This window comes from Trametes versicolor, assembly GCF_000271585.1.
Source record: "Trametes versicolor FP-101664 SS1 unplaced genomic scaffold TRAVEscaffold_2, whole genome shotgun sequence".
NCBI lineage: Eukaryota > Fungi > Basidiomycota > Agaricomycetes > Polyporales > Polyporaceae > Trametes > Trametes versicolor.
In genome coordinates, this window is record NW_007360322.1 from 1192266 (window position 1) to 1219154 (window position 26889).

A 26889-nucleotide genomic window follows, 5' to 3' on the forward strand; every position below is an offset into this window, starting at 1 on the left:
TCATAGTCGGTGGATGCACTTGCCCGCGCCGAGCTCCGCCATCTCTGCGCACTCGGTCCCCTTGGACCAGAGACAGGTGCTGTAATTTCATCACCGCGTAGCTGTTATTGTTGCAGTTGTCGAAGTTCAAGTAAGGAGGTTGAGAAGGAGTTGAGGACTTGGAGGCGGAAGAGGTAACGTCGACCGTGCTGGTCAAGTCCAAGCAGACCTAGGGCCCCCATCAAGCAAATGGACACTGAGCTAGCGGAGGGCGAGAGTGAGGAGGGTAGTCGGGGAGTCCGCTCGCAACGGGAAAACTCACATTGAGGGTACCAAAGTAACCCAAAGCGTGGATGTCGCGCAGTATGTCACGCTGATGTGCGAGTCCTCAGACGCAGAACGACGGACATCGCGCACACAACTGGAAGTCAGGCCGACTTGAATATTACACTGGCTTGGCATATACTGTTGAGCTCAAACTTCAAAGCACAGGGATTCGTGCAGACGTCTCCTATCTAGTGATGAATGGTACCAATGACAGGCTGAAGGCTGCTCTTCGACACGTGGTGCACTTCCATGAGGACGAGATCCTGCAACTCGACAGCGGATCCACCGAACTGCAGGGGAGCTCCGCCTTCACGGGCTGTCGTCTTTTCATATGATGAGAGCAGTTTTCAGCGCTCAATACCCGCCAAGCTAGCGTGTGCACCTACCAGGAACCGCAGCACCTCCCGAGCGATGATGACCGCCAACTGTGCGCGGGTCGGAGCTGTCTGCCGCGCACGGAGGATGTTGACCTGGTGAGAGTATCGCGCGTGCCCAGGGAACTACGATTATCAGAGGTCAGACGCGACTCAAAGACAATGACGTACGCCGAGGCCACTTACCATGAGGATGATTGACATCTTCTGCGGAAGGCAAACCCCCGCCCTGAACGCAGCTGCATCGCGATCCACGACGTCGTTCGTCTCGCCCAAAAGAGCGCGAAGGAGGCTGCAGCCATGGAATTCAATGGGGGAAAACAGTGTCACTGACAGGAGACGGGTTTGGTGCTGTTCTTGCGGCAAAATCTAGGGAAACAGGCGATTAGCGTGAGGCCTAGACTCAAGCGTGCCTCGCGTACTGTGATCAAAATTCCGGAGCTGGTAAAGCGCTGCTCGAGTCTGGATGGATGCTGGTTGGTCGAAGACGCTGGGGTGGATGCATCATGATGGGGCCGCTGCGTGTTTAAAGCAGTCGTCGGCTTATGTCAATCACAGCATGAACGAGCGTCCTCCAAAACCAGCTGATCACAGCGGGCGCACCGTCGTCGTCGTTTGAGTGTCGCCCGGAATACAAGCTCCGCTAACAATACTGTCGCCATACATGCGGTTCACAAATTCGGTAGGAATGGACCCCTGGAGACAGATATAATATGAACAACAATACAAGCAAGACAGAAACAGTGTAACTTACCGCGATGTATGTTGCAGCTAGACTGATGTCGAAGCTGCCTCCGAATACATTTTCCGGGTGAAGACTGCCGCCCATAAGTCCACAGATGCACCAGAGTTCACCGCAGCATATGCAACGACCCGTAAGGTTGTGTTGATGCGTAGGCACAGTTGTGCTGTGCATCATACGAGAAAATTGCATGTGTCGGCGGTGCTGGACGATCGACCTATTGGAAAAGGGGATGCTGGCGCAGCTCGGGCAACTCGGGCATCCCATATTTATGCGAGTGCATCGCGCAAGCGGTGCCGAGATATCTAAGCAGACAGATATCTGAAATGTGCGTCTAACGGAAGCCTAGCACGTTGAGCTGTGCATAGCAGGTGAGCTTTTGCGCGGTATAAGAGTGGGAAACACATACGAGACGGCGGCTATCTTTCAAGGTCATAGCAGACCGTCGGACGGTACATCTTCCGGTTTCTGTGAGCGTTAGCACGCTAGCCGGCTCGGTGGACATCTGGCTACTAGTAGGGGCGTACTTGGGTGCTGCCATGCATGTCAGGCTTAGTGGATGTCGGCTGCGGACCAGTGATGGCAAGACACTCCGTTCTGTTCCACGACTGCAACCGCGGAGCCCCTTTTGCATATATCTTGTATGGAGTCAAGCGTGTCGCTCGTGAGTGTTGCTCTGGCCTGATGTTCAACGCGAATGCTTCTTCATGTGCGCGGAAGCGAATTCACGCCGGTCGTGAGATTTAAATATACAACGAACCCCAGATGGTCATCTGGATAGATGCTCGACAGGCTGCTGCGCCTTCGTCGGTGATATAGTAGGTGTCGCCCCCGGCTAACCACCGCCGATGTATCGAGTTTGTCGCTCCGCCGTGTGTATATGTAGTACGTGTAAGTGTGGATGTCCTCGTTAGCGTAGCACAGCACAGCTGCTCCGACCGCAGTGAGAGTTACGACAAGCTCAGAATGCAGTGAGACGTACGGGATCTCACGGCGTGGCTTTGATGTTCCTGTGGTTCTTGGACCTCTGGGAGTGGCATGGCGAGGTGCGTGGTATTTGTTATCGATCCGGGGCAAGAAGGGTCCGCCGGGCTCCGGGTGTCTGACCAGTGACAGACATTTTAGTCACCTCACAGCCCATTTTCGACGTACCTGAGTGTATGACTGCCGGCGCAACCTCGCACACATGGTGCACACTTTTGCACTCGGGAAATGCGAAGCTCGTCCGCGCCAATCCTCCGAGCCTGCATCCACGCGCTCATACGTCCTACATAGTATATCTGTTCCTTTCTGGACATCATTGTGTGGATGCTATCTGGGAAGTCGTCGAGAGGTGAACACGGCTGAGTTGGACGGAGGTGGTAGAACATGTACAAGGAGGTGACGTCGACGCTTGCGACCAGAGATACTCTTAGCGCCCATACCGTAGACGCCGAGCAAGCGGAAACGAAGGAGTGAGAGCAGAGAGCGGTTAGGGTGCCTGTGCTCATCCCGGACGAATATCGAGTCATCCAAGACCGTCAAAAGACTCCGTGCACTATCAGCCGCGGCTTTGGATGCTCCTCAGTCTCCGTCTTCTCCTCCGACATCCTCCAAAAAGGCCGCTCTCTGTACATATATCTCGTCTGAGCCTTCACGGACACGCCACCATGGCCGTACAACAACCTCCCTGGTCCCTGCCGACCCAGAAGGCCCCGGAGCCCACTCTCAAGATCTACAACTCGCTGACGCGAACCAAAGTCGGTCTTTCCGGAAGCTCATCGCGTCGGTTCTGTGCTGTAATCTGAGGCACCCTTGGCGCAGACGGAGTTTGTCCCGATCAGTGGGCGTCATGTCAAATGGTACAACTGCGGTCCCACTGTGTACGATGCGTCGCATATGGGTCATGCAAGGTGAGTACGTATAACCCGACGTTGCTCTTGCGACTCAAGCGACCGGTATGTGCGCAGGAACTATGTCACGCAAGATGTGCTCCGGAGGATCATGACAGATTACTTCCGCTACGATGTCTATTTTGTTATGAACATCACGGACATAGATGACAAGGTGCGCCCCCTTGACCATTCGCTATCTTCCCCGGGACATACCAATCGGCGTGCGCGTGTAGATCATCATCGGAGCCCGCCATAAACATCTCATCTCCACCCTCCGCTCCGAAACGACGGCCCTCTCACAAGCCTTGATCGACCAAGTGATAGACGCGTGGATTTCGTATGTACAGTCGAAGGTGGGCAAGGGTCTCCCGGCAGCCGACCTCCCGCCGGCGGGGAGTGAGCGGGCCCAATGGCCCAAACTCGTCGAACGCTTTCAAGACAAAGAGTGGAGACTACAAGGCTTGCAGAAAGACGAGAAGTTCGAGATGCACTACAAAGCTGCGGTGAGTCATCATTTTCCGCAAGGTGGTCGTCAGGACACACGGAGATGGTAAAGTCACTGTTATGTCTATGAGCCTTCATGGACACACGTGGCCGGGGTGCCTCCCAGGCTCTCGCGGGCAGGGTTATGAAGCTCACATTTATGGCCTAGTTTGCCGCGCCATGGGTACTTGTGAACTTGATGTGCGCGACGTGTCATCGGGGCACTAACGGGCACCTTTTGTTGAGTCTGCGCCGCGCGTTCAGGCCCTCATTACTCCATGTGCGACGCACACCGTGCACGAGACCATTGCCCGACGATCCTGCTGGCTGTGGTCGTTTATCCGCGTCATCCTATTTTTGCATGGCGTGCAGGTACGTGCTCCAGGTCCGCACTGCTTCCATAAAATCGGGGTTTCCGCGCGGGCCGAGACCTACACGCCCCTCCAGCATCCGAGGTTGACATCACCCGAGCTTAAAATACGGCGTGGGCTCCAATGCCTCCTCATCTTCTGAGCAGTAGGCATAAGGTTGGACCTCTTTATGGCTCATAATGCACCACCTCGGCGGTTTACGTCGTATGCGACACAAGTACGACGTCTTGTACGCTCTGCATTCTTCCCGATGAAGATGATGACACAGGAAAGCTTCATTCCCGTCGCATGTATGCATCGTGTTTGAGTCTATCGCCGCATGGCGCAGCTTCCGGCGTTTTCACATCAGTCATGTCTCGCGAGTTTATGGGAGTATTTTCTGACCTTCTCACAGAATGTCACGTACAACGCCCTTCTAGCAGCGGAAGAACATCTGAAGTCTGGTCAAACACATACAGAACATGCCCATGCGCTGATTGAGCAAGCGAAGGACGTTCTTGCTTTGACATTAGACAAACAGGTATGTCAAACTCTTGTCTTTGAGTGACCGCCCATCTGCTGATGACGCGCCGGAACAGTTTGGCAGCACCGTAAGCGACCATACCATTTTCCGGTCACTCGCGGCGTATTGGGAGAGCGAATTCTTCAACGACATGCGCCGTCTGCGTGTTCGCGAGCCAGATACGCTCACCCGGGTAACCGAATACGTGCCAGAAATTGTCTCGTTCGTCGAGGGCATCGTCAAGAACGGGTACGGGTACGAAGTGGATGGCAGCGTGTACTTCGACACGCGCGCGTTCGACAAGGCTGACGATCACTCGTACGCGAAGCTCGAGCCGTGGAGCAAGGGCAACCGCGAGCTGCTCGAGGAGGGCGAGGGCGCTCTCTCCGCAACGACCGGCCGCCGCTCCGCCGCCGACTTCGCCCTCTGGAAGGCGTCGAAGCCCGGCGAGCCTTCGTGGCCGTCGCCGTGGGGCCCGGGCCGCCCTGGGTGGCACATCGAGTGCTCGGTCATGGCGTCCGCGATCTTTGGCGAGAACATGGACATCCATTCGGGCGGCATCGACCTCGCGTTCCCGCACCACGATAACGAGATGGCGCAATCAGAGGTAGGCGCGGCGCCCGTCAGCGGGGGTGCCCGCACCCAGGGAAGGGACTTCGACTGACCGTGCCTGTCAGGCCTATCACAACTGCCCGGCGTGGGTGAACTACTTCATTCATACGGGACACCTGCACATCGAGGGTCTGAAGATGAGCAAGTCGCTCAAGAATTTCATAACGATTGACGTCAGTCCGAGCGCCCTGTGCGACGCGTTCCGTGCCTTTTGTCTTCTGACGCGGCGCTCCGTGCCCATTTTCAGGAGATCCTGCAGAAGTACACCGCGCGCCAGCTGCGCCTGGCCTTCCTCACGCAGCTCTGGAACGCTAAGGTCGACTTCTCCGAGTCGCTCATGACGGGAGAAGTGCGGGGCATCGAGATCACATTCAACGTACGTCTCTGCAACCTTAACTCTCTCCGTCGCCCCAGCCCCCGAGCGTGCATGCCGTAACTGCTTCCATCACGGCAGAATTTCTTCACGACCGTCAAGGCGCTCGTCAGCCAGGCGGAAGCGGAAGGGCCGCAACTGGATGGGAAGAATCGCTTCCAGCAGCCCGAACGGGAGTTGACAGACAGGTAAAACTGGCTCTGGCAGTCGTCCCATGTCGAATTCTGCACGCGCTCACACATCGGCTGGCTGCTCTTCCCAGCCTGCACGCGAGCCAGGAGGCCTTCCGCGCGGCGCTCTGCGATTCATTCAACACCCCTGAAGCTATTAACGTCCTCCGCGAGCTTGTCTCGAAGACAAATGTCTACCTCAAGGCGCCCGGCGGGAACCTCGAGATCGGGCTCGTCACACGCGTCGCGCGCTGGGTCGGCGAAATGCTCCGGATGTTCGGCCTTGGTGAGGGTGAGACGCAGGAGCTTGGATGGGGTCAGGAGCGCAGCGCCTCTGAGGGCGGCGTCAACGTGCGTCCCTCCTTCCCGCCTTCCTAGCTCCACCGCTATCCCCCGTTCGGGGGAGAACGGGGCGGGGTCGCGCCCGCTAGCGTGTGCTAACGATGATTCTGCCAGCGCGAGGAGGTTCTCATGCCCTACCTCCGCACGCTATCCTCCTTCCGGGACGGCGTGCGCAAGCTCGCGATGGCCAAGGGCGACAGCGCGCTCAAGGACATCCTCGCGCTCTCGGATAAACTTCGCGACACGGATCTCGTGCCGCTCGGCGTCGCACTAGACGACCAGGAAGGTACGCAGACGCACATCTCACACCCGTGTCTGATTAGCTACTAACGGCGCACTTGCGTAAATGACTGACTGACTTGGCTGCCTGCATTGTATGATGGACCCTGACGTGCCGCTTCCCTTCCATTCCCGCGCCGCAAAACCGCCCCCATCGCGCCCTGTGTTCCGGTGCACTGGCTCACGCCAAATTAGACGGTAAGGCGCTCGTCAAGCTCGTGCCGCCGGAGGAGCTGGTGAAGGCGCGCGAGGAGAAGCGCGCACTGGCGGAGGCGAAGGCAGCACGCAAGGCGGCGTCCGCGGAGGCTGAGCGGCAGAAGCGACTCGCCGCGCTGGAGAAAGGGCGTGTACCGCCGCAAGAGCTTTTCCGGCCGCCGAACGTCGCCGTTGGGACATACGGGAGCTGGGACGATGATGGGCTGCCGCTGACGGACGGGGAGGGCAAGGAGCTGAGCAAGAGCGCGAACAAGAAGGTCCAGAAGGAGTGGACCCTGCAGAAGAAGCGCCACGAGGACTTTCTGGAGTGGCAGAAGCAGGAGCAGCAGGGAGCCTAGTAGTTAATGGGCGTGCTATCGCCACCGAGGACGGTTCTGTTCCTTGCTCGCCGCTGTAGATTTACCTCGCCCCTTGTGTATGATGCATTGCGTGCTTCGATCTGTGGGTGCGTCCGCGTCTGGCAGTTTGAGTGCTATACAGATGTGAGCATTTCTACGATTTATTGGATCATACATACAATAGTTACTTTCTACCAGTCACAGGCGCCAACTACGAGTTGAGCTATTTTCTCCAGACCATCCTGATCGCGTTCATCAAACCCAGATAGAACAAGACAGTCCAGGTCGAGGACACCGATGGCTCGCTCCTCGCCAGAAACTGTCAGGAGCAACGGGCAAACGACCTCGCTTTTTGTTTCCCCGTCGCATGCGATGTGTCCGGGATACGCCTCAACGTCCTGGACGAGGACCGTCTTTTTCTGACGGTACGCGTCCGCGCACACACCTCGCGCGCGTTCAGGCGAGACGTTGATCAATTGACAGGCAGGTTTCCCGCAGAAGGGCCCGAGGAGGAGCCGCGCAGACTGATCGCCCTGCACAGCCGTTGGGGCGGTGAGACTGGGCGGAGGGAAGAGCTCCGAGTTGAGGTAGAAGCCTGCGACGTCGGAGACGTAATCAGTACCCGATCAGCATGATCGTGGTAGAGACCTTGGCGCATAAAAGGACACTGACCACACCAGTTTACCATGCGCTCGCCCGTGCCGAACTCGGGGAAGGCCTGGAGGGCGTTGAAGACCAACGAGGAAGCGTTCGCGAGGTTCGTGACCTGGCCGGGTTGAGGTCAGCGATCCCGTCGCGCAACGACGATACACAAGTGCAAACATACCCAATTGCGCTGTCCGTCCAGGAGGTGGCTGAGCTGTTCGTGGACATGTGCCCAGAACGCGGTTTTGTCCATGCCTGGCGGGATCATCGCGGAGTCTGCGTGCGGCATGTCTGGCTGTCTGCGCGGGGTCTGGGGCGGGTGCGCGGGTGGTTGCGGTCGAGTTGTGTGCGAAGCTGGATGGTACACAAGTGGGTCGAGTGATCAGCCAAGCACGCCACCCAGCGTAAGCAAGACGGTCTAGAATGGTAGATAAGATTAGATAAAGCAGCCATCAATATCACCGACGCGATCTCTCGTGTATACCGCCTCTTGCCAGCCGACCGTCTCCTGCCTCATACCACCATCTCTCTCCTCCAATGGCTCCTTATCTCGAGACAGTCAAGGTGAGAGTGACTGCGGGTCCAGAGCGGGTCTATGGTGCTGAGATCTCGATCCTCTAGTCGTTCGCAGACGTTCCGATCACCGACGCTGGCGTCGATACCCTTGCTTTCCTCGAAGCTGCCCAGGGTGTCGTGGGCCTCTTCGGTGAGCCGCCACATCCATGCGGTACATTGCACTAGCGTCTGATGGCGGTCTAGACCTCCTCGGATCTGCCGCTTTCACCGCTGTCCAGAGCGACTTGAAGGGGAACATCACTGTGCGTCTGGACCATCCTTGTTCCGGAATGTATTCTTATGAGCTATCACACTCTCTAGAAAGTCCGTGCTCGGTACGATGCTGCCCCCGAGAAGTCCGCCACGCTCGAGCTCCTCGTCGTGAACGAGAAGACTGAGAAGAAGCGGACCGCAACGGAGGGTCTCCTGTGGCTCCTCCGCGGCCTCTCCTTCACGTGCAAGGCCCTACTCGCGGCCCAGGCCAACCCTACCGAGGAGCTTGCGACTGCGTTCAGCAAGTCTTACGAGGCCACGCTCAAGAAGTTCCACAACTTCGTCGTAAAGGGCATCTTCTCGGTTAGTACTATTCCTTACCCCCGTTTGGCGCCGCCCTGGCTTGTTGTTCCATGTGACTAACTGTGCCGATGTGATGTTCCGAACGCAGGTCGCGATGAAGGCGTGCCCCTACCGCGCCGACTTCTATGCGAAGCTCGCTGCGGACCCTGCCGGCGGGCCTTCCCTCCCAGCCGACAAGCTCAATGAGGAGCTCAACAACTGGCTCGCGGCCCTCGATAGCATCGTCAAGCGGCTCGAGGACTTCTACGAGAAGGGCGGGCACGGCAAGGGCTTCTAATTCACGCCTTAACAAGCTCACACACACACGCAATCATGAACACGAACACATGTACCGCACGATATGCGCGGAAATGTATCTGAGATGTCTGTACCATCGCCGCCTGGGAGCCGCCGCAGCACGCCCACGAACGGGTGCCCGCCCCACTGAAGCGTCTGCGGGCCTGCCCGTCAGTCTGGCTCCCGCTAGAAGCGTGCCGTGCGATGCTACTTTCGACGCGGCGCACGCTCCAGACCCCGCGGTCCCCGCTGCTGAGGCGAACGTTCCGGGGGTCGCATTACGCGGCGACCACAAGCGACCACTGGTGTGATCAGCGAACCTACGAAGGCTTGGGCCTAGGCCGTGCCCCCACGGGAAGGCGAGACGCACGGGTGCGTCGCCCGGCGGTCCGCGTCGCGATTGGCACGGCTAGCACGATTGCATATTCTGAAAGAGCATAGGATGAGCGTGCGTCGGGCACAGGGCACGCACCTGCACACGAGCCCTCAGCTAATCAGAAAGAAGAGAAGGCTCAGTGGGGGCGCGAAGCTGGGAGAGAGCCTCGCCCCTGCTGGCGCAGCGGGGAGGCCTTGCGCCCGAGCCGGCGCCGCTTGGTGCACTGCGACGTCTGGCCGGCTTGAGAAAGGATCATGCGGCTGCAGCAGATTGAGTACAGTGCCCCGGGCCTGTCGGGTTCGACGTTCATTGGCGTGTTCCTCATCCATCATTGGACGAGCGACAGCAACAGTCAGCCTGTCCAGACTCCAGACCGGCCCATTGGCGGCGTCGAATGGCTCGGGCGCAAACACTAGAACTCTCCTGGGATCGCGACTGCCCCGGTTGGGAGCGAGCAAAGGAAGCTGAAACCCTGCGCAGCGCGCTGCCCGACTGAGAATGCCAAAGAACCCGAGAACGCGAACGTCATGGGAACTCTCCAGCCCAGCCGGGCAGCATCCAAACCCAATCATCGCTGGCCTGCCTGACGCAGCCCTGGAAGGCAGGGGTCAGCAGGTCGCGCACGCACCGTAGGGTGCGGCGGGAAGTGCGTGGCTGGTTTTGCAAACCACCAGGATGCGTGTTAGCACCAGAACCGCCGGCGTAGCGTTCTGTCACGCAGCGAAACACGCCTGCCACCTGCGCGCTGCAGCTGTCCGCGCACTGCGCGCTCGAAGCCGCCGGCGGTGGAGACGCATCCGCTGCCGGCGTACCTGAGCCGTCGAGCCAAATGGAAGTGTATCAGTGACCTAGAAGCGGCCGGGAGCTGATCGGTGCGCGAGAAGGGGAGCAAAAGCTACTGCACGGACGCGCGCCGCCGCACACGTACATTCCGGGTAATGCACCCCTGCAGCTGACGGGCACCCGAGGTCCCAGCCCCTCAAAATAGCGAGTGGGAGGACCTATCGGGGGCAGAGGGTGGCATGCCGATAAGCATGCGAGCTAGACGGCTGGATGGCGCAAGAAGCTTGGCCCGAAGCACTGCGCGCCGGCGCGGAGGGGCACGGAGCGTACTGGGCCAGGCCGCCTCTGAGAAGCTTCGCGCCATAACAAGCAGGTGCGCATCCAGGCCGCGGTATGTCCTAAATGAAGGAGACCCCTGAACGCTAGAGTGTGTCTGCGAAATTCCTCCCCGGGGCATTGTTCCCGGGAGGCGCTACGCCTGCGGGTCAATGCCCGGCGGGGAGATGAGTGCAGCTGACTGAGGCACTGGCAGGGCTGAAATTCCCGGCGCAAACAACCCCCTGTTGCCCGTGATACCGGGCTGAGAAAACGGAATAAATCCAGCGTACCCATCAGCTTCGAGCTTCCAGAGGCCGCCGCAATGTTAGGCTTCTGCACCCGGCCGGCACCAGAGGCCAAGGCAGGCGATGCGCTGTGCGCATCTATCGGCCACGCAGAACGCGGGGCCCTCGACACCGTGTCCAGATGACACCGCAGGTGGACCGTTGACAGCTCGCCTGCGACAAATTGCGTGGATAGAGCTCGTTAGTCTTCCCGCCCCGAGAGCACCGATGCCGCCAACGACGCACCCAGACAAGGCGTCCCCTTACCAATCAGATGGGAAGGATTCTCCAACGGACTTCCACAGAGATTGCCGAGTGAGAGAGGCCGCACTGGTGCCGCAGAGCCCGACCCTGGCGAGATCACAGAGGAATAGGTGCGTCGGTTTACCGGGAATTTTCCTCGGGGTCGATCGAGCACTGCAGCGCTAGGCGGTCCCAGGAACAGCGGTGCGGCGGCCTTGAATCGACCACATACGCGGTAATGACGACACGAGTCCGACCCGGACATGCTCGAGCAGCAATGGAGCAGCGCGAATGGGATGCGAAAAGTGGCGGCGGAACTTGGGTCCAATGGCGTTCAGTCAGGGCGGACGATGCGATACGAGATAAACCAAAACGCACCGGTAAACCTTCGCTGGGACAGATTGGACGTGCGCAGACGGGTCCAGAGCGGATGCGGGTTCCGGCCGTGCACTCGAAGTATCGGACGTGCGACACGGGCATGTCACAAGGGAGGGAGACGCGGTCGGCTGGAGCACGCCTTCGTTGCCTCAGGGGAGGCTGCTCGGTATATCGAGGCCGCCACGCCTCGTTCGGGGGGACAAGACATGACGCCCACCGTTCGGATGAAATAATCGAGGCCCAGCGCCGAGTTCATGGGACATGTCCGCCTATGCAGTACCTATTATAACAGCGATAAATGGGGTCAGGGAGCATCAATTCGCGAAATGAGGGATCGTGGCGCATGGACGCACGTAAATCCGACCTTCACGCCGTCGTTCGGACGCTCTTCACTCGGTGGGGCGAGCGAGCCGTAGCCTGCCGCTGGATATGGACATTCTAGGCAACCGGTTTGCGTCTGTGGGGAAGGGTTAGCCTTCTGCGTAGATAGAGCGCCCATGGGTGGAGATGACTCCAAGGGGCACAAAAACACACCTTGCACGGTGCGAACGCGAAGAGTCTGCCGTCCGATCGGGGGTGTGCACGACGCACGTCTGTCTGCACATATCCGCCCCGGCATGCGTGCGGACTGAATGGGCCCGCAGCGCCAGGGCTGGATGGCCACATACGGCTCGCACGGCCCCAATCTGCGCTGTAATATAAATGCAAATACGTCAGGTTGAGAAATCGAACACGGCGGGTGGACACACGCGTTGGGACACGGCGCGAGAGCAGACTTCTGCAGGCGGCGGAACTCAGATGTACGCGATAGGCGTCGGCGCACGTCTAGAAGGACACGCCTCGAGAACCTAATGTCTATATCGAGCTGCGTGCAGGCGCAGAGCGCACTTCGGCCCCTGATCGGTATCGCTCCCTAGCTCGACACTGTGCAGGGCCCTGGCGTCCGCCCGCGCAGAGGGACGGAATGACAACTGCCAGCGAGGAGACTCAACTGCCCCCGCTCCTGGTCCGCGGTAGCGCGCGCACGTCTTCGCGAACGCGTTCCACACCTTATCGGTCGTCCGGCGTACGCGCGGTGAGGCCCACAGGGTCACCGCGCTTCGCAGGCCAACTTTTCGGAAACTGTGTGTGCGACGGCGGTAGTGCGTGCTGCATTCGAGGGTTTCGATGCCCCGACCGTGCGCGGACATCAGAGTGGTCTCTCGCACTTGTCACCCCGGCTCCCATGGCGGGCTGCACGCCATTCTTGATGAGCCCAGCCAACTGGTGAGTTTAGGCATCCGCGCCTGCGAGGCTATTCGTTTGATATGGAAAGCGAGAGCCAGATCGATAGGCGACACGTGTGTTACGGACGCGTGGAAGAGTCTACGTCGAGCGTCAGTGAATATAACGTTTACTCAAAGATGATTTAGTGCGACGTACCCAGGGTCGGTATACATACCGCACGGACTCGTGTGAGCGCCGCGCCCCCGGACAGCATACTCGTCATGGGATAGGCTGCGCATGCAAACGATGGGGGCAGAAGCGAAATCAAGGTTGGCTAGCTCGATGGTGCCCTCCCGTGCAGAGACAGCATCACGAGAACCGCACCGTCAACGGATGCAGAAACGCTGTCGCCAATGATGTGAGGCGATAGAAGGTTTGACTGATGGGACTGACCGCTGTCGTTCGAGTTCTGCTTCCAGAACAGAATATCCGTTGAGATAGGGGTGGACGCAGTGGGACGGCGCAGTCTGGTTATCCAGCCGTACATCCAGCATTGGCATGGGAAGCCAACGTTGTATTCTGAGAAATCGGAAGTCGATGGGAGAAGCACAGATCGGCGCGATGGTTCCTCGAGACCCCCGCCCGGTGCGCCTAGAGCGAAGGAAAGAGTCTGCGCTGGCAGGGCGGGTTGCCTGCGTGCCAGGCGAATGACGCTCAGGGTGCGCGTGCATGCGGTGGGTGGACGAGCAGCGTCTCGACCAGGCCGGAGGACGTTTCAACGTAGGCGGCAATCGGTGCATTAGCACTATAACCAGGTCACACGCTACGCGAGGGTTGAAGACGGTGCCGGAAGGCGTCTTTGAACCGCCATCTATCACTGGGCTATTGGAGACAAGAGGCACTGTGAGCTGGGCCTTGTAAGGATAAATGAGCATGATTTCCAAAGAACGCAAAAAGGGTGGCATACCTATACAGATGCTAATCAAATAGCTTCGCGGGAATATTTTCGTGATCACGACATTCTTGTTCTAACCCCAGGTGTCCGACCGACTCCGACGGCGTGGAGGACCACAGAGGCCGGCATCGAGATTCCTTTGTGGGCGCGTGCGAAAACCAAGCAAGCAGGTATCACATGGGGGGATATTGGGCGTGTTCGTGCATGTCGGAGGTGCGATGAAAATGGGAGGTAAAGGGAGAAAGTAAGAGAGACGTAAGGAATTGTAACGGTCCAAGTAGCCGTCAAAGGTTAACTTGGCTGAGTGTGATAAGCTGCATTTGCCGCTGGCCTCCCGCGCTCTGCTCGCACTCCCGCGCTTCCTCGCTTGGCCATTCGCAGTGCAGTGACAGACGCCCACCGCACTCAGCCTCCCATTTGCCTCCCATCATCAGATATCCACGCGGTGCGTTCACAGCCTGCTCGACGTATGGCCGACAATATGGTGCCTTCTGCGGCTTACCAGGCTAACGTGCATCAGGCAAGATCCTCGGACCTCCACATCGAAGACACGGACCCCAGCCGGCCGGCGCACGTCCGACGGTAGCGCCTGCCCAGTGCCCTGGTGGGCGACTGTCTACAGAGGACGAAGCGAAAACGTGGCACCGCAGGACCCTCGAGGCAGGAGAGCAATGGAACAAGAATCGTCACAGCGTCCGATAGAGCGTCTCCCGATAAATATGCATACGTCCCTGGCTGGGCGAGATATGTATGTCGTCCGCGCTATCTCCCCAGGCTGTCACGCACCCGCGCTCCCAGGCCCAGACTGGATGTCCTCAGCATCGAGGGTCAGATTGGGTTCAGATCCACAGAGAATTAGCATAGGACTGCCGCATCGTCAGGTGTACCACGCTAACCGCAATCCGCACACTCATATCTGCGTGCGGACCTGAAAGGGCCAGCCCGTTTCCCGTCTCCTCCTCGTTTGACGTCGCCCGGGGTAACCCCTGCAGGCTAGCTCTCCGTTGCTTCCCAAAACTCTATTTGGGAGGAGCGCTCATCCGTGCTCAGAAGAAAGTGTTCTTGCCGATACCTGCGCTTATCCTACAACAACGATCCTCATAAATACCTTACTCGGGTCTGCTGGGCTGCCCACCACCCCTCGCCTCCGCCCGCCCGCCCTGCCCCCATCCTCCAACCCGCCATGCCACGCCAGACCCCCACCTGCACCGGCATGCGCGTCCGCTCCGTGAGCGACGCGGAGAAGCTTCTCCACGCCGTCGCCACCGGCCTCCTTCCAATGGTCATGCACCGGCTCGCGGACGAAGACCGCCTCGCACTTGCTCCCGGCTGCATCTACGTCTGGGAGGAGCGTAGCTCCAATCCCCTCGAGGCCACCGGCCAGGAAATCCAACGCTTCACAGAAGGCCGCAGCTGGGGGCCCTCCCGCGCCCGGGACGTGAGTGCGGCTCTCTGCTCGTCTCCGCGCTCATTGGCTGACGGCCGGCATCGTGGCCAGAACTTCCTGATTTATTACGAGAAGGACAGTCCCGCGCGCTCTTCGATACTTCACCGAAAGAACGTCAGGCAGTGAGCATCACCCCTCTTCGCATTCAATGCCCATGGCCTCACACGCTTCGCTCTTCCAGTGCTCCCCAGTTCATCAAGCAGACGTACTCCGTGTTCATCGACTTCCCCAAGAACTCTAGAAAATGGCATCTGAGTGAGCGCGGTTCCGTATTCGGACCACCTTGTCCCTCATCTGATCGCCCTGCCCAGACGCCTACTACACGCAAGATTCACTAGAGGGTCTCGCGACCGTCGACGACTACCCCCTGCTCCGCAGCGTGCAGGTCCCGCCCAACAAGTACGTCTGCGCGCGCAACAACGGCGCGCGGCGGGGAACCCGCATGGGCGGCCCCGCGGAGCCTCTCATGCTCCCCATGGCGTCCGGCTCGATCGGGTCCGACCCCTCCCCTACTTTTTCTTCGAGCTCGAGCTCGTCGAGCAGCACGCGCTATTCGTCGCAGCCCCCCATCTCGCTCCCGCCCACACCGCCCGTCCCCCCGGCCGCACCGCTCCCCGCCGGCAGCGTGCTCGCGGAGCGTCGGCTCGCGCCCCTGGAGTACCTGCAGAACATTTCACCACGCGCGCGGGATCCGCTCGACGACGAGGCCCTGCGCCAATTCCAGTTCAACATGTCGCTCGCATAGCGCTCGTTCGCGCGCCCCCGCGACGGCCGGGTCGCTCGTACTTTCCAACTACTCCCGGACTCTGTCAATGCTGTGCAACGTCTCGCTATCTCCCGTCTTTCACTCGCTCTGAATGTCTCTCTGTACGTACTATGTGCTTGGACGGACCGGCGGCGGCGCCCTCCCATATTGTTGTGTTTGTATCCTGTATCCAGAACCCGAAGATGCCAACTGCCCTCCTTTCCCCTTTCCCGCGGACTCCCCGAAGGGATGTGTACATCACGTACGATACGCGTTCGCTAGTGTGTTGATTATGCAGCCCCGCCTTCTGCGCCCTCGCGACCACACAACACGCCGCGCGATCATCAGCCCACTTTCCGACGACGAAGGCGCGAAGCAGAGGGACGCGACCGGGCCTCAGCACACGCCCCAGCAGAACCCGTCGATATATATAATTAGCACTAAGCGAGGGCCGCCTTCGCCCGCGCGCGCAGCGCAGCGGCGCCGAGGGCACCAGCCCTCGAACGCTCCTCGCGAGCAGGTGCGCGTCTCGAACGATCGCCCCGAACGGTTCTCCCTCGAGCGGTAGGCGCGAGACAGCAGGTAGGCTCGGCGGGCCAGCGTTACCCCGGGCAATTCACAGGACGCGCCCGGACCGCGTACCTCCCGCCCCCTTCCACGCGTTCCCAGATTCCCCCATGTACGGCCAGGAGCGCGGGCGGCGGACGTAACAGGCCCGCGAGTGGGAGCTGACATCATTGGCTCGCGCAGGCGGGCCTAGGGGCGCCCAATCCCCGACGGATCCGTGTGCTTGTATATAGCAAGTGCGACGGTAGTGATCGATGTGCGCACGCCTCGGTGCGCGCACATGCTGCAGCGCAGCGTGCCCGTCCTGCAAGCTGCTCCGGGGATCCAGAAGGCGGATGGGGAGGAGCGCCGGCGAGAAAGAATGGACGGGTGGTCCAGACGCCTGGGACGCGCTGCTCGACGCTCATTCGACGCCCGCCCGTGCCCTTGCACGACCAGAAGCACTAAAAAATGTCCCGGGATAGTGTACAGGTGGTCGGCGCCCATGAGAAGGGACGCGCAGACAGCTGCCAAGGGCCGGCGCTAGGGCCGCCTTCTACCACTGAATTGGACGCGATGCGCCGTCCCCTGCGCCCACGCTCGACGTTGTCCAGGGCACGCGCAAGGCGCGCACCCTTCGGCGGCCCCCACCCGCAGACCAACTGGCCATGACACCTGAAGAGTCCGCCGGAGATCGCGCTCATTTCCAGCGGATGCGCGTACCCCATTACACCCCAGCGCCTCGATTCGCACGGGCCCTGTCACTGTGTCCTGCCTAGGCGCATTGGTGGGGCGCGCCAGTGCCACAGGGCCAAGAGTAGAGTTGGAGGCAACGACGGGGGCTCTGTCAGAAGCCTAAATGACGGGCTCAAGATCATTTTGATTGGTGCGTTTCCCCCCCGGCGGAACGCGATCATCGACGTGGGCATTAGGGGGGTTTGGGCGGTGCGTGCAGGCCTGTGAACCTGGCGGCGAGGGTGGGAGCGGGTGGCCAGAAGTTATATCCGCTTTCGGCTGCCATCGCACACACGCGCTGCGGGCGATGGGCGACTCGGGAAGAGGGTGAATATGACCGGAACGGGTGCGAGAACGCGTCGTCGCGCTGCCGTCGAGGCGTTGTCGAGGTCCGCGCATCGAGGCGCAGCGGGGCGGTTCTTGGCAGACTCGCAGTCGCGCGGCGAGGTCGAGCGAATCGCATTGCAACGGCGGGGGGAGCTTCGGCATCGGCTCGCGGGCGCTGCAGCCGCGGACGCCCATGTCGAGGAGCTCTGCATCATGCGCCGCGAGGACTGCTTGCCGGACATGAATCGGCCAGCGTTCAGCGAGCTCGAGGTCGGCCGGCGCGAAAGAACCTGACGGAACACGTCATGCTGCACGAGTCTGGGATCGTCCCTCGGAGAGGGGTGCTCTTGCTCCAACCCCGGGCGTTGGCTCCGTCGAGCGTAGCAGCTCTGCTACCAAACGCGGCGGAACCGGTTAGTAACAGCAAGCATGAGTCGCACGTGGTGGCACTAACCCTCGCCGTAAGGGAAACCGCTCTCCCCAGTCTGATGCAAGTGCGCCCACGCCCGTAGGAGAGGGTGCACCGTGCAGAACGCGAAGCATGGAGAGGAAGCCGGCCAATATCACGCGATTGCGCGCTGCCTCTGCTGCCGGCACACTCGACCAGCACCTGAGAGCGCATGCGAAGCAGAGCTGAATGCATCTCGCAGGGTCCACCAGCTCTTGACGTACAACCGAGGAGCCGCTGCCAGCATCGTGTAAGTAGGGTGAGTCCAGAGGGTGTTCGCTCGACCTCGACCCGCTCGTCTCCGCGCCACGTGCAGTCGCCACCGGTGTGGATGCTTCAGCCGCTTCGAGAAGGCCTCCAGTGGGCCTGGCACTTCAATGAGAAGTTCGGAACCCTAAGGGGTGCGTGGCGGGTTGCTGTAAACCCTCGTCAATATGTGTAGCACCCTCCTCCGAGAGGGCAGTCGAATTGGACGCACCGTTCAAGTTTGATCGTACTTGCGAACTTAGACAAACAACATCGGTATTGCACAGGAAATGAAATCGATCGATTCGGAGTCTGAAGCAGCCGCCGCGGGGCACATAGCACCTTAGCCATCAGGCTATCGGGAGCCGCGGGGTCGGCGGCGAATGGAGAATTGATCGATATGTAACTGTGGGACAAATGTGGACGCACACTTGTTGTCATTTAGGGAGAACAATGCGGTCAACGAAATTTGGCAAGTCCGCCGTCACCTATCACGGCAGCGCGGTCTTGTTCTGGCATATGCTGATCGATCGCCACAGACTGTCGACGGCTGGGCGAAGGGAGTGCCTACAAACGGGGTCTGCCAGTGGGAAGCGTTCGGGATTGAATAGAGGCGAATGAGGGCCGTCTCGTCTCCGCCCATGCATCCCGCAAGTTGGCCCTCAGAATGAAGAGGTCAGCCGGGGATTCGCCTGCACGCCAGGGGCTGCGCGGCCGACCTACCGCGATCACGCTGAACGGCCGTTCTGGCCTTGAGCCGCGAGCCTCGAGAAGGAAGTTTCTGCGACCGGGCGATGTCGCGAAGGTGCTCGCCAGACGTCTAGCGTGCGCCGTGGGCGCACCGCGAACGTCCGATGGCACCACGAAGCGGCCGGGAAGGGTCCTACCCTGGGACGAACTCGCCAGGAGTGTGCACCTGCGCCCTGGAATTGTGCCGCACCCCCCTCCTGCACTGCGCCCCGATCGGCCCGTCGTAATCTAGGAATGTTTGAATTGACAAATGCAGAGGGCGAGGCGAAACGAGCACCTCAAAGAATCCGCGCGCGCACGCCAGGCAGCCTGACGTGCGGTACTTCTCCCGGCCAGCCCGGTCAGGAAGCATCACGAGTGCGATGAGGTGGTATAGCTGCCGGCGGGAACTTGTAGCCCTATCTCGATGACAGGAATGCACTTGATAGGCGAGACATGAGAGGTACTGAGGCGGCCGCTTTGACATCGGACATCGCGCGCCCAACACATGCGATGAAGGTTTTGGGTGCAGGGTCGGAATTTGCGCCCGAGGCGAGACCCGCTTGGTAGGCCGATGTAAAGGCGTATTTGGAATACCGCAGCGTTTAAATCGCTTGCTAGTGTGGGTGTGTGGTATTTTTGACGCGCCGGCTATCCCGGAGACCCTGCCGACGCGCGTGGACCCATATACAGTGCATGATCAGTACCTCAAGGGGACGTCTGACTGACGTGAATACGACCGCAGAGTCCACATCGTAACCGCATCCAACCGGGAGGTAGAGTTACGCCGAGGGTTCGTGCTGGCGAGATACAAATGATTAGAGGGCTCGGCAGCTGTTCAAGACCGCAGTGGGCAGGAAGATGTTGGACGAACCTTGAGTTCTGGGGTTAGGCCCGGGTTCTTGGCGTGGGCGTTATCACTTAGAGCGGAAACATTTAACTGCACAACGCCTGGGAGTGTTCTCTTCGCGTATCCAGCAGCGTCCGGGTGTCCTGGTCTCCCGTATGTGGTATGTGGAAATCCCAAGGAGGGACGTCTCGACGACGCGGAAGGTGCTTACCGAAGATGGGTTCCCTCTGATCTCTCCGTTCGGTCCGAGCTAGAGTGAATGCGGAATAGGCACGTTCGCCAGGTCTTCCGCATCCGAGTCATGGGTGCGTCGACCGGATGCAGCGGCAGCGGGCGGTGAGATATGTACGGCATGACCGCAACATGACGACAACGATACAACGGTAGTATTGGCCACGCCCGACCTCCTTGCACCGGCACCCCAGCCGTCGTAGGAGGGGAATGAAGTCCAAGCCACTTGGCGGGGCGGAGGGCTTGAGGTAGAGCGTGACTGGTCTGTGGGGGGTGGCAAGGAAAGACGTGCTCGAAAGTCGCGGCCGGAAAAATGTGGGAGAGACGAGGAAAACACCGCAACATACGCCCGTCAGCTACAACGCCGCTGTAGCCCCTTACAACAGAGAGTAGAACGCGACAACCGCTCCTCAGCGGCGCCATGCATGAGACCAGAGTTTACACGGTAAGGGGAGACGTCGTGGCCGTGGAACGGGACACTGAGGACGGACGATTGCGCGCGGCGGGGGACAAGTACACCAGAGCAGCGCAAATACGGTGTGGTGATGGTGTGCGAGTGAGGGGTGGCCAGTACAGGGTGTTGTCGCAGAAAGAATAGAACACGACAGCGACCACCGCGCGACGTACGCGGCCTAAGTTTCGAGCGCGTTCGCCGTCGTGGCCTTGTTCCGTAGCGGCCGAATGACGGCAAAGCGCCGCTAGGATCGCACTGCTCCCAGGTTCACGCGTGTGGCGCTTCGGGTCGCGATGGATCCCCACTACAACCGCCACCTCCCCTTACTATCTTTTCCGCGCCGTCGCTGCTTCAATCGCACCGCTAGGTCCCAAGCTCATTCCATGCAGCTCGAATAGTCGTCAGCGGCGGAATATTGGGCGGCAGGAACGCGATGGGTGGGGGCCGATGGCTTTGGAAGCCGCCAGAAGCCTGGGACAGTTGCCGAGAGGCCGCTGGAAGCTGGGCGAAGTTGTCCCGGCCAGTCCTGTTCGACTCTGCAACGGCATGGTGAATTTCGCCATGAGCATATCCCACTCGCACCTGCGCCCTCCCCGCGGTCTTCGTCTCTTCCCCTCCCCTTGCTACTCGACGGCCGCGGTGTTGGCTGCGACCTGCCTTTAATGGCGCATCCGCCGACCGATTTCAATAAACATAGCCGAGCGAACCTCTTGCTTCGACCACGACAGGAGAACATGAGGTACACGAATTGAGACCCATGGTCTACACGGTGAGTGCTCAGAAGTCACCGCCAGAAGGCGGCCTTAATTATAATCCGTAGGGGACCAATGCCGTCCCAAGACGAGCAGGCTTTGGTTCCAGGGTTCCGGCGGAGCACGGGCGTATGGGATGCTGCTGGCCCTCCCGCGACGATCGTGTCCGAGTCCGCCGCAGCTCGAGTGAAGCATGAGCCCGGGCCTGCAAGGCGACCTTCACCCCTTCCTGCCGTCGTAGTGGCCCACGGTGAAGTTACTTGCGACCCCCCTCCCGCTGCATCATGCGTTGACGTGACCAGCAGTGTCGAGCAATGGTCGTCCGATACCCACTCGTGCCATCTCGTGCATGACTCTCACCATTCCTTTGGACGCTGGACGCCGCGCCGCTTCCGGCGGTTGCAATACTCGGAGAGCCTCGGGTCACGGACGTAGCTTTCCTACTGGTGACGGTTTAGTTCATGGGCGTCAACAAGGATCGTACTTGTGTATTGTGTTTTCTGAAAAGTTATCAAAATGTGAGCATGCCAATTCGTCATCCTTCTCCAGCCTGAGCCGCAACCGTAGTTACTCACCACGCGGTGAAATCTCATAGCGATATTTTCAAGAGGCCTATGCACAATCATGTGCCTCTCCAGAGCAGGAAAGAACAAATTGTATGTGCTATGCTTTCCCCCTGTAAAAGAGACAGCATCGGTGCTTACCAGTACAAAGCCGCTTCAGGTCTCTGGTGGATACCACTCGTTGACATAGCAAGCGGTACTACATCGGTGCCGCTATGTGACCGAGAGCCTTGGTTTTTATCGTTGGCACCGCATCCGTCGTTTCGGCTCTGAGCAAGGCTTAAGAGTAGGTCGACGAGATCTCCGCTGATTGCACAACTCAGACGCAGGCGATACAAGGGGAAGCACAGGGTGTCGTGGTGTCATAGTCGAGGACCAAGGATGTCGGATGGCAGCCATCTTCCATCCATCCACACCGCTCATGTGTGCCACGCCGTCCAACGACCGGGGCGGGCAACGGCGGAGACTAAAAGGAGCGCCGCGAGGCGGGGGATCCACCGGCGGCCTCTCCTGCCGAAGCCTACCACTCACCGGCACTCGACATTCGCACATCTCCCACTGTGTGAGCCACATTACTTTTATAAGATTGACTGCCTGGCTACCTCGACTGGACAGAGAGATTGCATCCCGCGACCAAGGATGTGGTCTGAGGCAGCGCCTCGGCTGTGCCACGGCGGGATTTTGAGATCCAGCGGGCGCACTCCGATTGTTCCTCCGACACCGTACCGCCGCTACCGCACTCTTTTTCGACGGACTCGTAGCGGGTTGCCACGGTCGGTTAGCTGTGTTATTCATTGACCACCACTATGGGTCCTCTGCATGATGCGTTTACTACCGTTTAGACTTGGCCCGGGGTTCGAAGCCATACCGGCGATGACGACACATATGTACAACTCGCCAACGGGTGGAACTAGCAGCAAATTTACACCCACGCGAAGGCAGGCAATGCGAACCTAGGATGTCATCCGTACGAATCTATCTGTGTGCTCGTACCAATGCCATTCCGAATTCACCGATCTCGTTCCACCGTGGACCATCGTTAGATGATAGCGTTCGTTCACCCATCGGAGGTCCTCATTGCCCGGCATCGTCAGGTGGTACGCTCAACATCGTGCGCGCGCAGCCACGCGCTGTAGGTGCACCTGAATGAAAGAAAATTGAGTACACCGTTCGAGACTGCTGCGCTTGAGGATGGCGGTGAGGAAGCGCCCATAACTATACAGCGATTTCCCACGGGGTCAATGAATTGATATTAGTTTCGGCCGGGCCCGTCCTAGCGGCGTAACCGTTGGCGCTGCATTGCTGGGCGAGAGCGGACGTGTCAAGCTATACAACCTCTACCTCCATCCTCCGTCTCTGTTCCTCCTCCCATCTCCTCCGTAGCCCCTCATCTCACACAGCGACTCACCGATGTCCGTCTCCGCGTCGTCCCAACCTGCCGCGCAGGCGGCCGGCGGGCCCCAGATCGAGTACATGTTCAAGCAGATCATGGACGCCGTGCACAAGTCGGTCAGTGCGGTCCTCCATTTGCGCTTCTCCCGGACACCGCTAACGCAGGAGCGAGTAGCAAATTGAGATCTCGGAGCTTCGTTCCGAGTGCCACGAACTCCGTCAAGCAAATGCGAGCCTTGAACGCCAGGTTCGGGAGGGCATCCAGGTGAGAACACCGTTCAGTCATCGCGCGCATCCCTTCGTACCCTGCACGCCACGTCGCACATCAACACCGCGTCTCTCCGTGAACGTCATGCGCGCGGTGTGCCTGCGGCGACCTTCCTCCGACGTGATCCACGCCGCACTGTCTCCGAGGTTCAATAGCGTGGCATGGGTCATGTAGAACCACGTCGGGCGTACGTCCCCGCAGTAGGCGTGGCGCGTTCGGCCTGGGCAGCACATACAGAATGCGCGGGGGTCGGATGCACCGCAGCATGTGCACAGGGCCTCCGCAGCTGGTGATATTTTCCAAGAGGCCGTGTAGCGGAACCCATATCCAACCCCAGACCCGGGCGAGGCGCCTCGCCAAATACCTCCGCACTTTGCACGACTTCGCGACCTTCGAGAGGTCTTCCACGTTCAACATGACGTTATTCCGCATGCTCCTCTGTATTTGTGCGGCCAGTGCAGACGTACTGACGAACTCTCCAGAGTAACAACAACAGGCTTGGAACGCCTGGCTTCACCACGCCCGCCCCCGGAAGCCCTCAGCTTCGTGCGAAATCGCCATTCCTGACCCCGGGTGCCATCACCTCCCTTGCTGTTCCTCCCAGCATCTACGTGCCATCTCCGCTCAGTGACCACAACCTTACCCAGTTTCCCTTCGGCGTACGAGAGATCCCTGGCTTCTGGGTTGTCATTCCAGCTGGTGGCGCCGGCACGCGCCTGTGGCCACTCTCCCGCGAGGGCCACCCGAAGTTCCTGCTCGACCTTACTCTCAAGGGAAGGTCGCTCATCCAGGCTACCTGGGATCGTCTCCTTCCCCTCTCCTCCGCCTCGCGGACGGCGATTGTAGCCGGCCCTGCACATGTTACGAGCATCAAGGAGCAGCTCCCTGATCTGCTCGCACACAACTTGATCTGTGAGCCGAGCGCGAAGGACTCGATGGCCGCCATCGGTCTTGCGGCGGCTGTTCTGGCTGTCCGCGACCCGAACGCCATCATTGGCTCCTTCGCCGCCGACCACATGATTTCCGGTGATGATGCTTTCCTCGCCGCTGTGGCTGAAGCCGTTGAGGTCGCGAAGAAGGACTACCTCGTCACCATCGGTATCGCGCCCTCGCACCCCTCCACCGGTTTCGGATACGTTCGTCTGGGCGAGAAGCTCGCGTTCCAGGACGCGCCGAATGCGCGGCTCGTGTCGAGTTTCAAGGAGAAGCCAGACGCACGGACTGCCGCGGCGTACATCAAGACGGGAAACTACCGCTGGAACGCGGGTATGTTCGTGGTGAAGGCGACGTTCCTCATGGACCTCCTGAAGGAGTACAAGCCCGAGCTGCACGAAGGCCTGCAGAAGATCGCGCTCGCGTGGGACGACGAGGCGCTCCGCGCGAAGGTGCTTGAGGAGGTCTGGCCCGGGCTTGAGAAGATCGCCATTGACAATGCGGTTGCGGAGCCCGCGGCGATGGATCGCAGGGTTGCAGTCGTGCCCGCCACGTTCGGTGAGTAACCCACCTCTCTCTCCGTCCTTCCGTGGGGCGTGGACGTCTGCTGATCTGCTGTTCGGCTCCCAGGCTGGGACGACGTTGGAGACTTCTCATCGCTCGCGGACCTCTTGCCCGCCGAGAGCAACCAGCCGCGCATCCTCGGCGACAGCGGTCTTGGTATGTGCCCCTCTGCTGATTGGGGTGGTTTGCAAGTGACTGACCTGTTTGATGCAGTTGTTACGGAGCAGGCCGCTGGCGGTATTGTTGTCCCTGGTTCAGGCAGGCTCGTATCTCTTCTCGGTGTGGACGATCTGGTTATCGTTGACATGCCCGATACCCTGCTGGTCACCACCCGCGCTCGCTCGCAGGAGGTGAAGCGGCTCGTGAAGAAGTGTCGCGAGGCCGGCTGGAAGCAGCTGCTGTAAACCGAGCCCTCCTCGACGCGCCTCCCCGCCGCCATGGCTATTGGCTGGGCGGCGTCGGGCAACGCACGGCGCGCATGTGTTTGTGTGATGTTATGGACAATGATGGCAAGGACAGGTGCACGATTTCTTGGTTGGGCGCGGTGGGAGCGGCGTAATGAACTACGAACTACTAAAGATATCCGGAGACAGACAGTCGCTATATCCCACAGCGAGCACGTATATTATTACCCTGGACTTCGCTATCATTATGTCGTCCCGTAATCCACAGTCTACCCTCAGTAGTACAACTCTTATTTATCACGGTGTGCTTGCCTGAATAGCGTCCACGATGGGCGATCCTTGCTATGTATATTCCGATGACTCCGCCTCCTCGCATGCTCCCCGGACTTCGCTGTCGCGATGTATGTTTCCGCTCGACATGCTCCAATACGAGGATGGTCTTCTAATGACTGTACATGGTTGGTGGACAACAAACCGCGCGGAGACTGCCTACAGCGGCATTCATATCGATAGACCGCCGCGAATTTCTTGCCCTCATGGAGCGTGGAGCACCGGCAAGCCCAATACCAAACGCGGCAGCTTCACTCCGGCGCTGGAGCCTGTCCCCTTGCAGGAGCCTTACCACGACTCAACGCAGGTATGGTCTCTCAAACGTTCGAGAACCCTTCAAAACAACAGGTTATGTGCAGAAGATCATTTCGAGAAATATAAAACCCTAGTGAGGGCGGTGAGCCCTTCTGGAGGTCATTACGCCCGAACCTGCGGTGGCGGAACGCAAGCGAGACGGTGCGAGACGGTGGTGCGGCGTGATACGCGGTGCGTCGAACTTCCGTATTTGGAGGCCTCGCTCCACAGATCCCTGAGCAAAGTAAATTGGCGGCGGTCTATCGATATGAATGCCGCTGTAAAGTTGGACACAGTGTTCCTACTGTTATCTGTAAAACATTGTTGCCGCCGGCCCGCCACGCTAGTGTTCTCCCGCTGGCACCGCAGCTGGCAGCATGACACGCGCGATCTGGCCCACAACGGCATCCAATGGGCAGGTTGGTCAGCGCAGGCGGCAGCTGACTCGGCGTAGGCGTGTATATGTGCGGGCGCGATTGCCTCACTCCCACAGCGGACTGTATGGGCTCGTACGCGCGCGATAAGCGACGCGCTGTGCAGCCTCAAGAACGTCGAGCGCGTCGGGGCGCGCGCGGCAGAGTCGGGATTCGTCATTGGGCCCGAGGATGGTGACAACGTACGCGCTTGATGGCTTGGCCTCCCTCTGTCCTTTTGTGGGCGGCGCACCGAGTCGACTCGCCCAAAAACGGCGGGTGGAGAATTGTTCCGGGTGGGGAGGGCCAGGGCAGACATCGGCATCGATGAATAGGGGATCTGCCCCGATCGGCACACTCACTTTTTCTCCGCGCGGAGGAGCACCCACGGTCGAACGTTGTCCTCTCTCCCTCGTCCGCGTAGACCGCTGTTTTTTCCTCGCTCGATAGGACGGCCATAGGGGTGATAGGCGGACGAAGTGGGGGAGGTTGGAGGTGGACGACGTCAAGCGGCGGGCCGCGGCGGGCGGAGTGTGGCATTGTGTGGCGCTCGGGCGCTCGGTGTGGACGGGCGTCTGTTGGTACCTGCAGAAGCCGGAACGCAGAACCCGAGACCCTTAGTAATTTGCGGTGGGCGGAGT

General features: G+C 59.8%; 5 protein-coding genes across 5 annotated transcripts; 4 read left to right on the top strand and 1 right to left on the bottom strand.

The window, feature by feature from the left end:
• TRAVEDRAFT_17340 (uncharacterized protein) lies at positions 1 to 1509 on the bottom strand (the record flags this gene model as incomplete). The annotated part of the gene is made up of 9 exons (XM_008035264.1): positions 1 to 60; positions 95 to 208; positions 302 to 366; positions 512 to 629; positions 693 to 806; positions 867 to 972; positions 1015 to 1049; positions 1284 to 1376; positions 1435 to 1509. The coding sequence occupies 9 exons, from the start codon at positions 1507 to 1509 to the stop codon at positions 1 to 3; spliced, it is 780 nt and encodes a 259-aa protein (XP_008033455.1).
• Positions 1510 to 2973: 1464 nt separating this feature from the next.
• Positions 2974 to 7963, top strand: TRAVEDRAFT_26341 (cysteine--tRNA ligase). Its single transcript, XM_008035343.1, has 14 exons — positions 2974 to 3161; positions 3226 to 3314; positions 3372 to 3468; positions 3530 to 3799; positions 4545 to 4670; positions 4729 to 5259; positions 5330 to 5437; positions 5512 to 5640; positions 5719 to 5825; positions 5900 to 6158; positions 6264 to 6435; positions 6624 to 7577; positions 7655 to 7748; positions 7809 to 7963. The coding sequence occupies exons 1-12, from the start codon at positions 3072 to 3074 to the stop codon at positions 6980 to 6982; spliced, it is 2337 nt and encodes a 778-aa protein (XP_008033534.1). The 5' UTR covers positions 2974 to 3071; the 3' UTR covers positions 6983 to 7577; positions 7655 to 7748; positions 7809 to 7963.
• Positions 7964 to 8119: 156 nt separating this feature from the next.
• TRAVEDRAFT_69032 (glycolipid transfer protein) lies at positions 8120 to 9135 on the top strand. Its single transcript, XM_008036028.1, has 5 exons — positions 8120 to 8191; positions 8249 to 8333; positions 8387 to 8445; positions 8504 to 8758; positions 8847 to 9135. The coding sequence occupies exons 1-5, from the start codon at positions 8165 to 8167 to the stop codon at positions 9033 to 9035; spliced, it is 615 nt and encodes a 204-aa protein (XP_008034219.1). The 5' UTR covers positions 8120 to 8164; the 3' UTR covers positions 9036 to 9135.
• Positions 9136 to 14739: 5604 nt separating this feature from the next.
• TRAVEDRAFT_160697 (uncharacterized protein) lies at positions 14740 to 15769 on the top strand (the record flags this gene model as incomplete). Its single annotated transcript, XM_008036029.1, has 4 exons — positions 14740 to 15015; positions 15076 to 15146; positions 15206 to 15279; positions 15336 to 15769. Exons 1-4 carry the CDS (start codon positions 14761 to 14763, stop codon positions 15767 to 15769), a joined length of 834 nt encoding a protein of 277 aa, XP_008034220.1. The 5' UTR covers positions 14740 to 14760.
• Positions 15770 to 23009: 7240 nt separating this feature from the next.
• On the top strand, positions 23010 to 25578 carry TRAVEDRAFT_69034 (mannose-1-phosphate guanylyltransferase). The gene is made up of 5 exons (XM_008036030.1): positions 23010 to 23159; positions 23218 to 23307; positions 23793 to 24801; positions 24874 to 24963; positions 25021 to 25578. The coding sequence occupies exons 1-5, from the start codon at positions 23061 to 23063 to the stop codon at positions 25209 to 25211; spliced, it is 1479 nt and encodes a 492-aa protein (XP_008034221.1). The 5' UTR covers positions 23010 to 23060; the 3' UTR covers positions 25212 to 25578.
• Positions 25579 to 26889: the final 1311 nt, after the last annotated feature.

Excerpts from the sequence above, each read along its gene's own strand:
- TRAVEDRAFT_69032 (XM_008036028.1), top strand. The coding sequence starts at position 8,165 with ATGGCTCCTTATCTCGAGACAGTCAAG. Across the intron at positions 8,446-8,503 it reads ACTTGAAGGGGAACATCACT|AAAGTCCGTGCTCGGTACGA; the intron begins GTGCGTCTGGAC and ends CACACTCTCTAG. Across the intron at positions 8,759-8,846 it reads TCGTAAAGGGCATCTTCTCG|GTCGCGATGAAGGCGTGCCC; the intron begins GTTAGTACTATT and ends TTCCGAACGCAG.
- TRAVEDRAFT_26341 (XM_008035343.1), top strand. The coding sequence starts at position 3,072 with ATGGCCGTACAACAACCTCCCTGGTCCCTGCCGACCCAGAAGGCCCCG. Across the intron at positions 3,162-3,225 it reads ACTCGCTGACGCGAACCAAA|ACGGAGTTTGTCCCGATCAG; the intron begins GTCGGTCTTTCC and ends CCCTTGGCGCAG. Across the intron at positions 5,438-5,511 it reads AGAATTTCATAACGATTGAC|GAGATCCTGCAGAAGTACAC; the intron begins GTCAGTCCGAGC and ends GCCCATTTTCAG.
- TRAVEDRAFT_69034 (XM_008036030.1), top strand. The coding sequence starts at position 23,061 with ATGTCCGTCTCCGCGTCGTCCCAACCTGCCGCGCAGGCGGCCGGCGGG. Across the intron at positions 23,160-23,217 it reads TGGACGCCGTGCACAAGTCG|CAAATTGAGATCTCGGAGCT; the intron begins GTCAGTGCGGTC and ends AGGAGCGAGTAG. Across the intron at positions 24,802-24,873 it reads AGTCGTGCCCGCCACGTTCG|GCTGGGACGACGTTGGAGAC; the intron begins GTGAGTAACCCA and ends TTCGGCTCCCAG.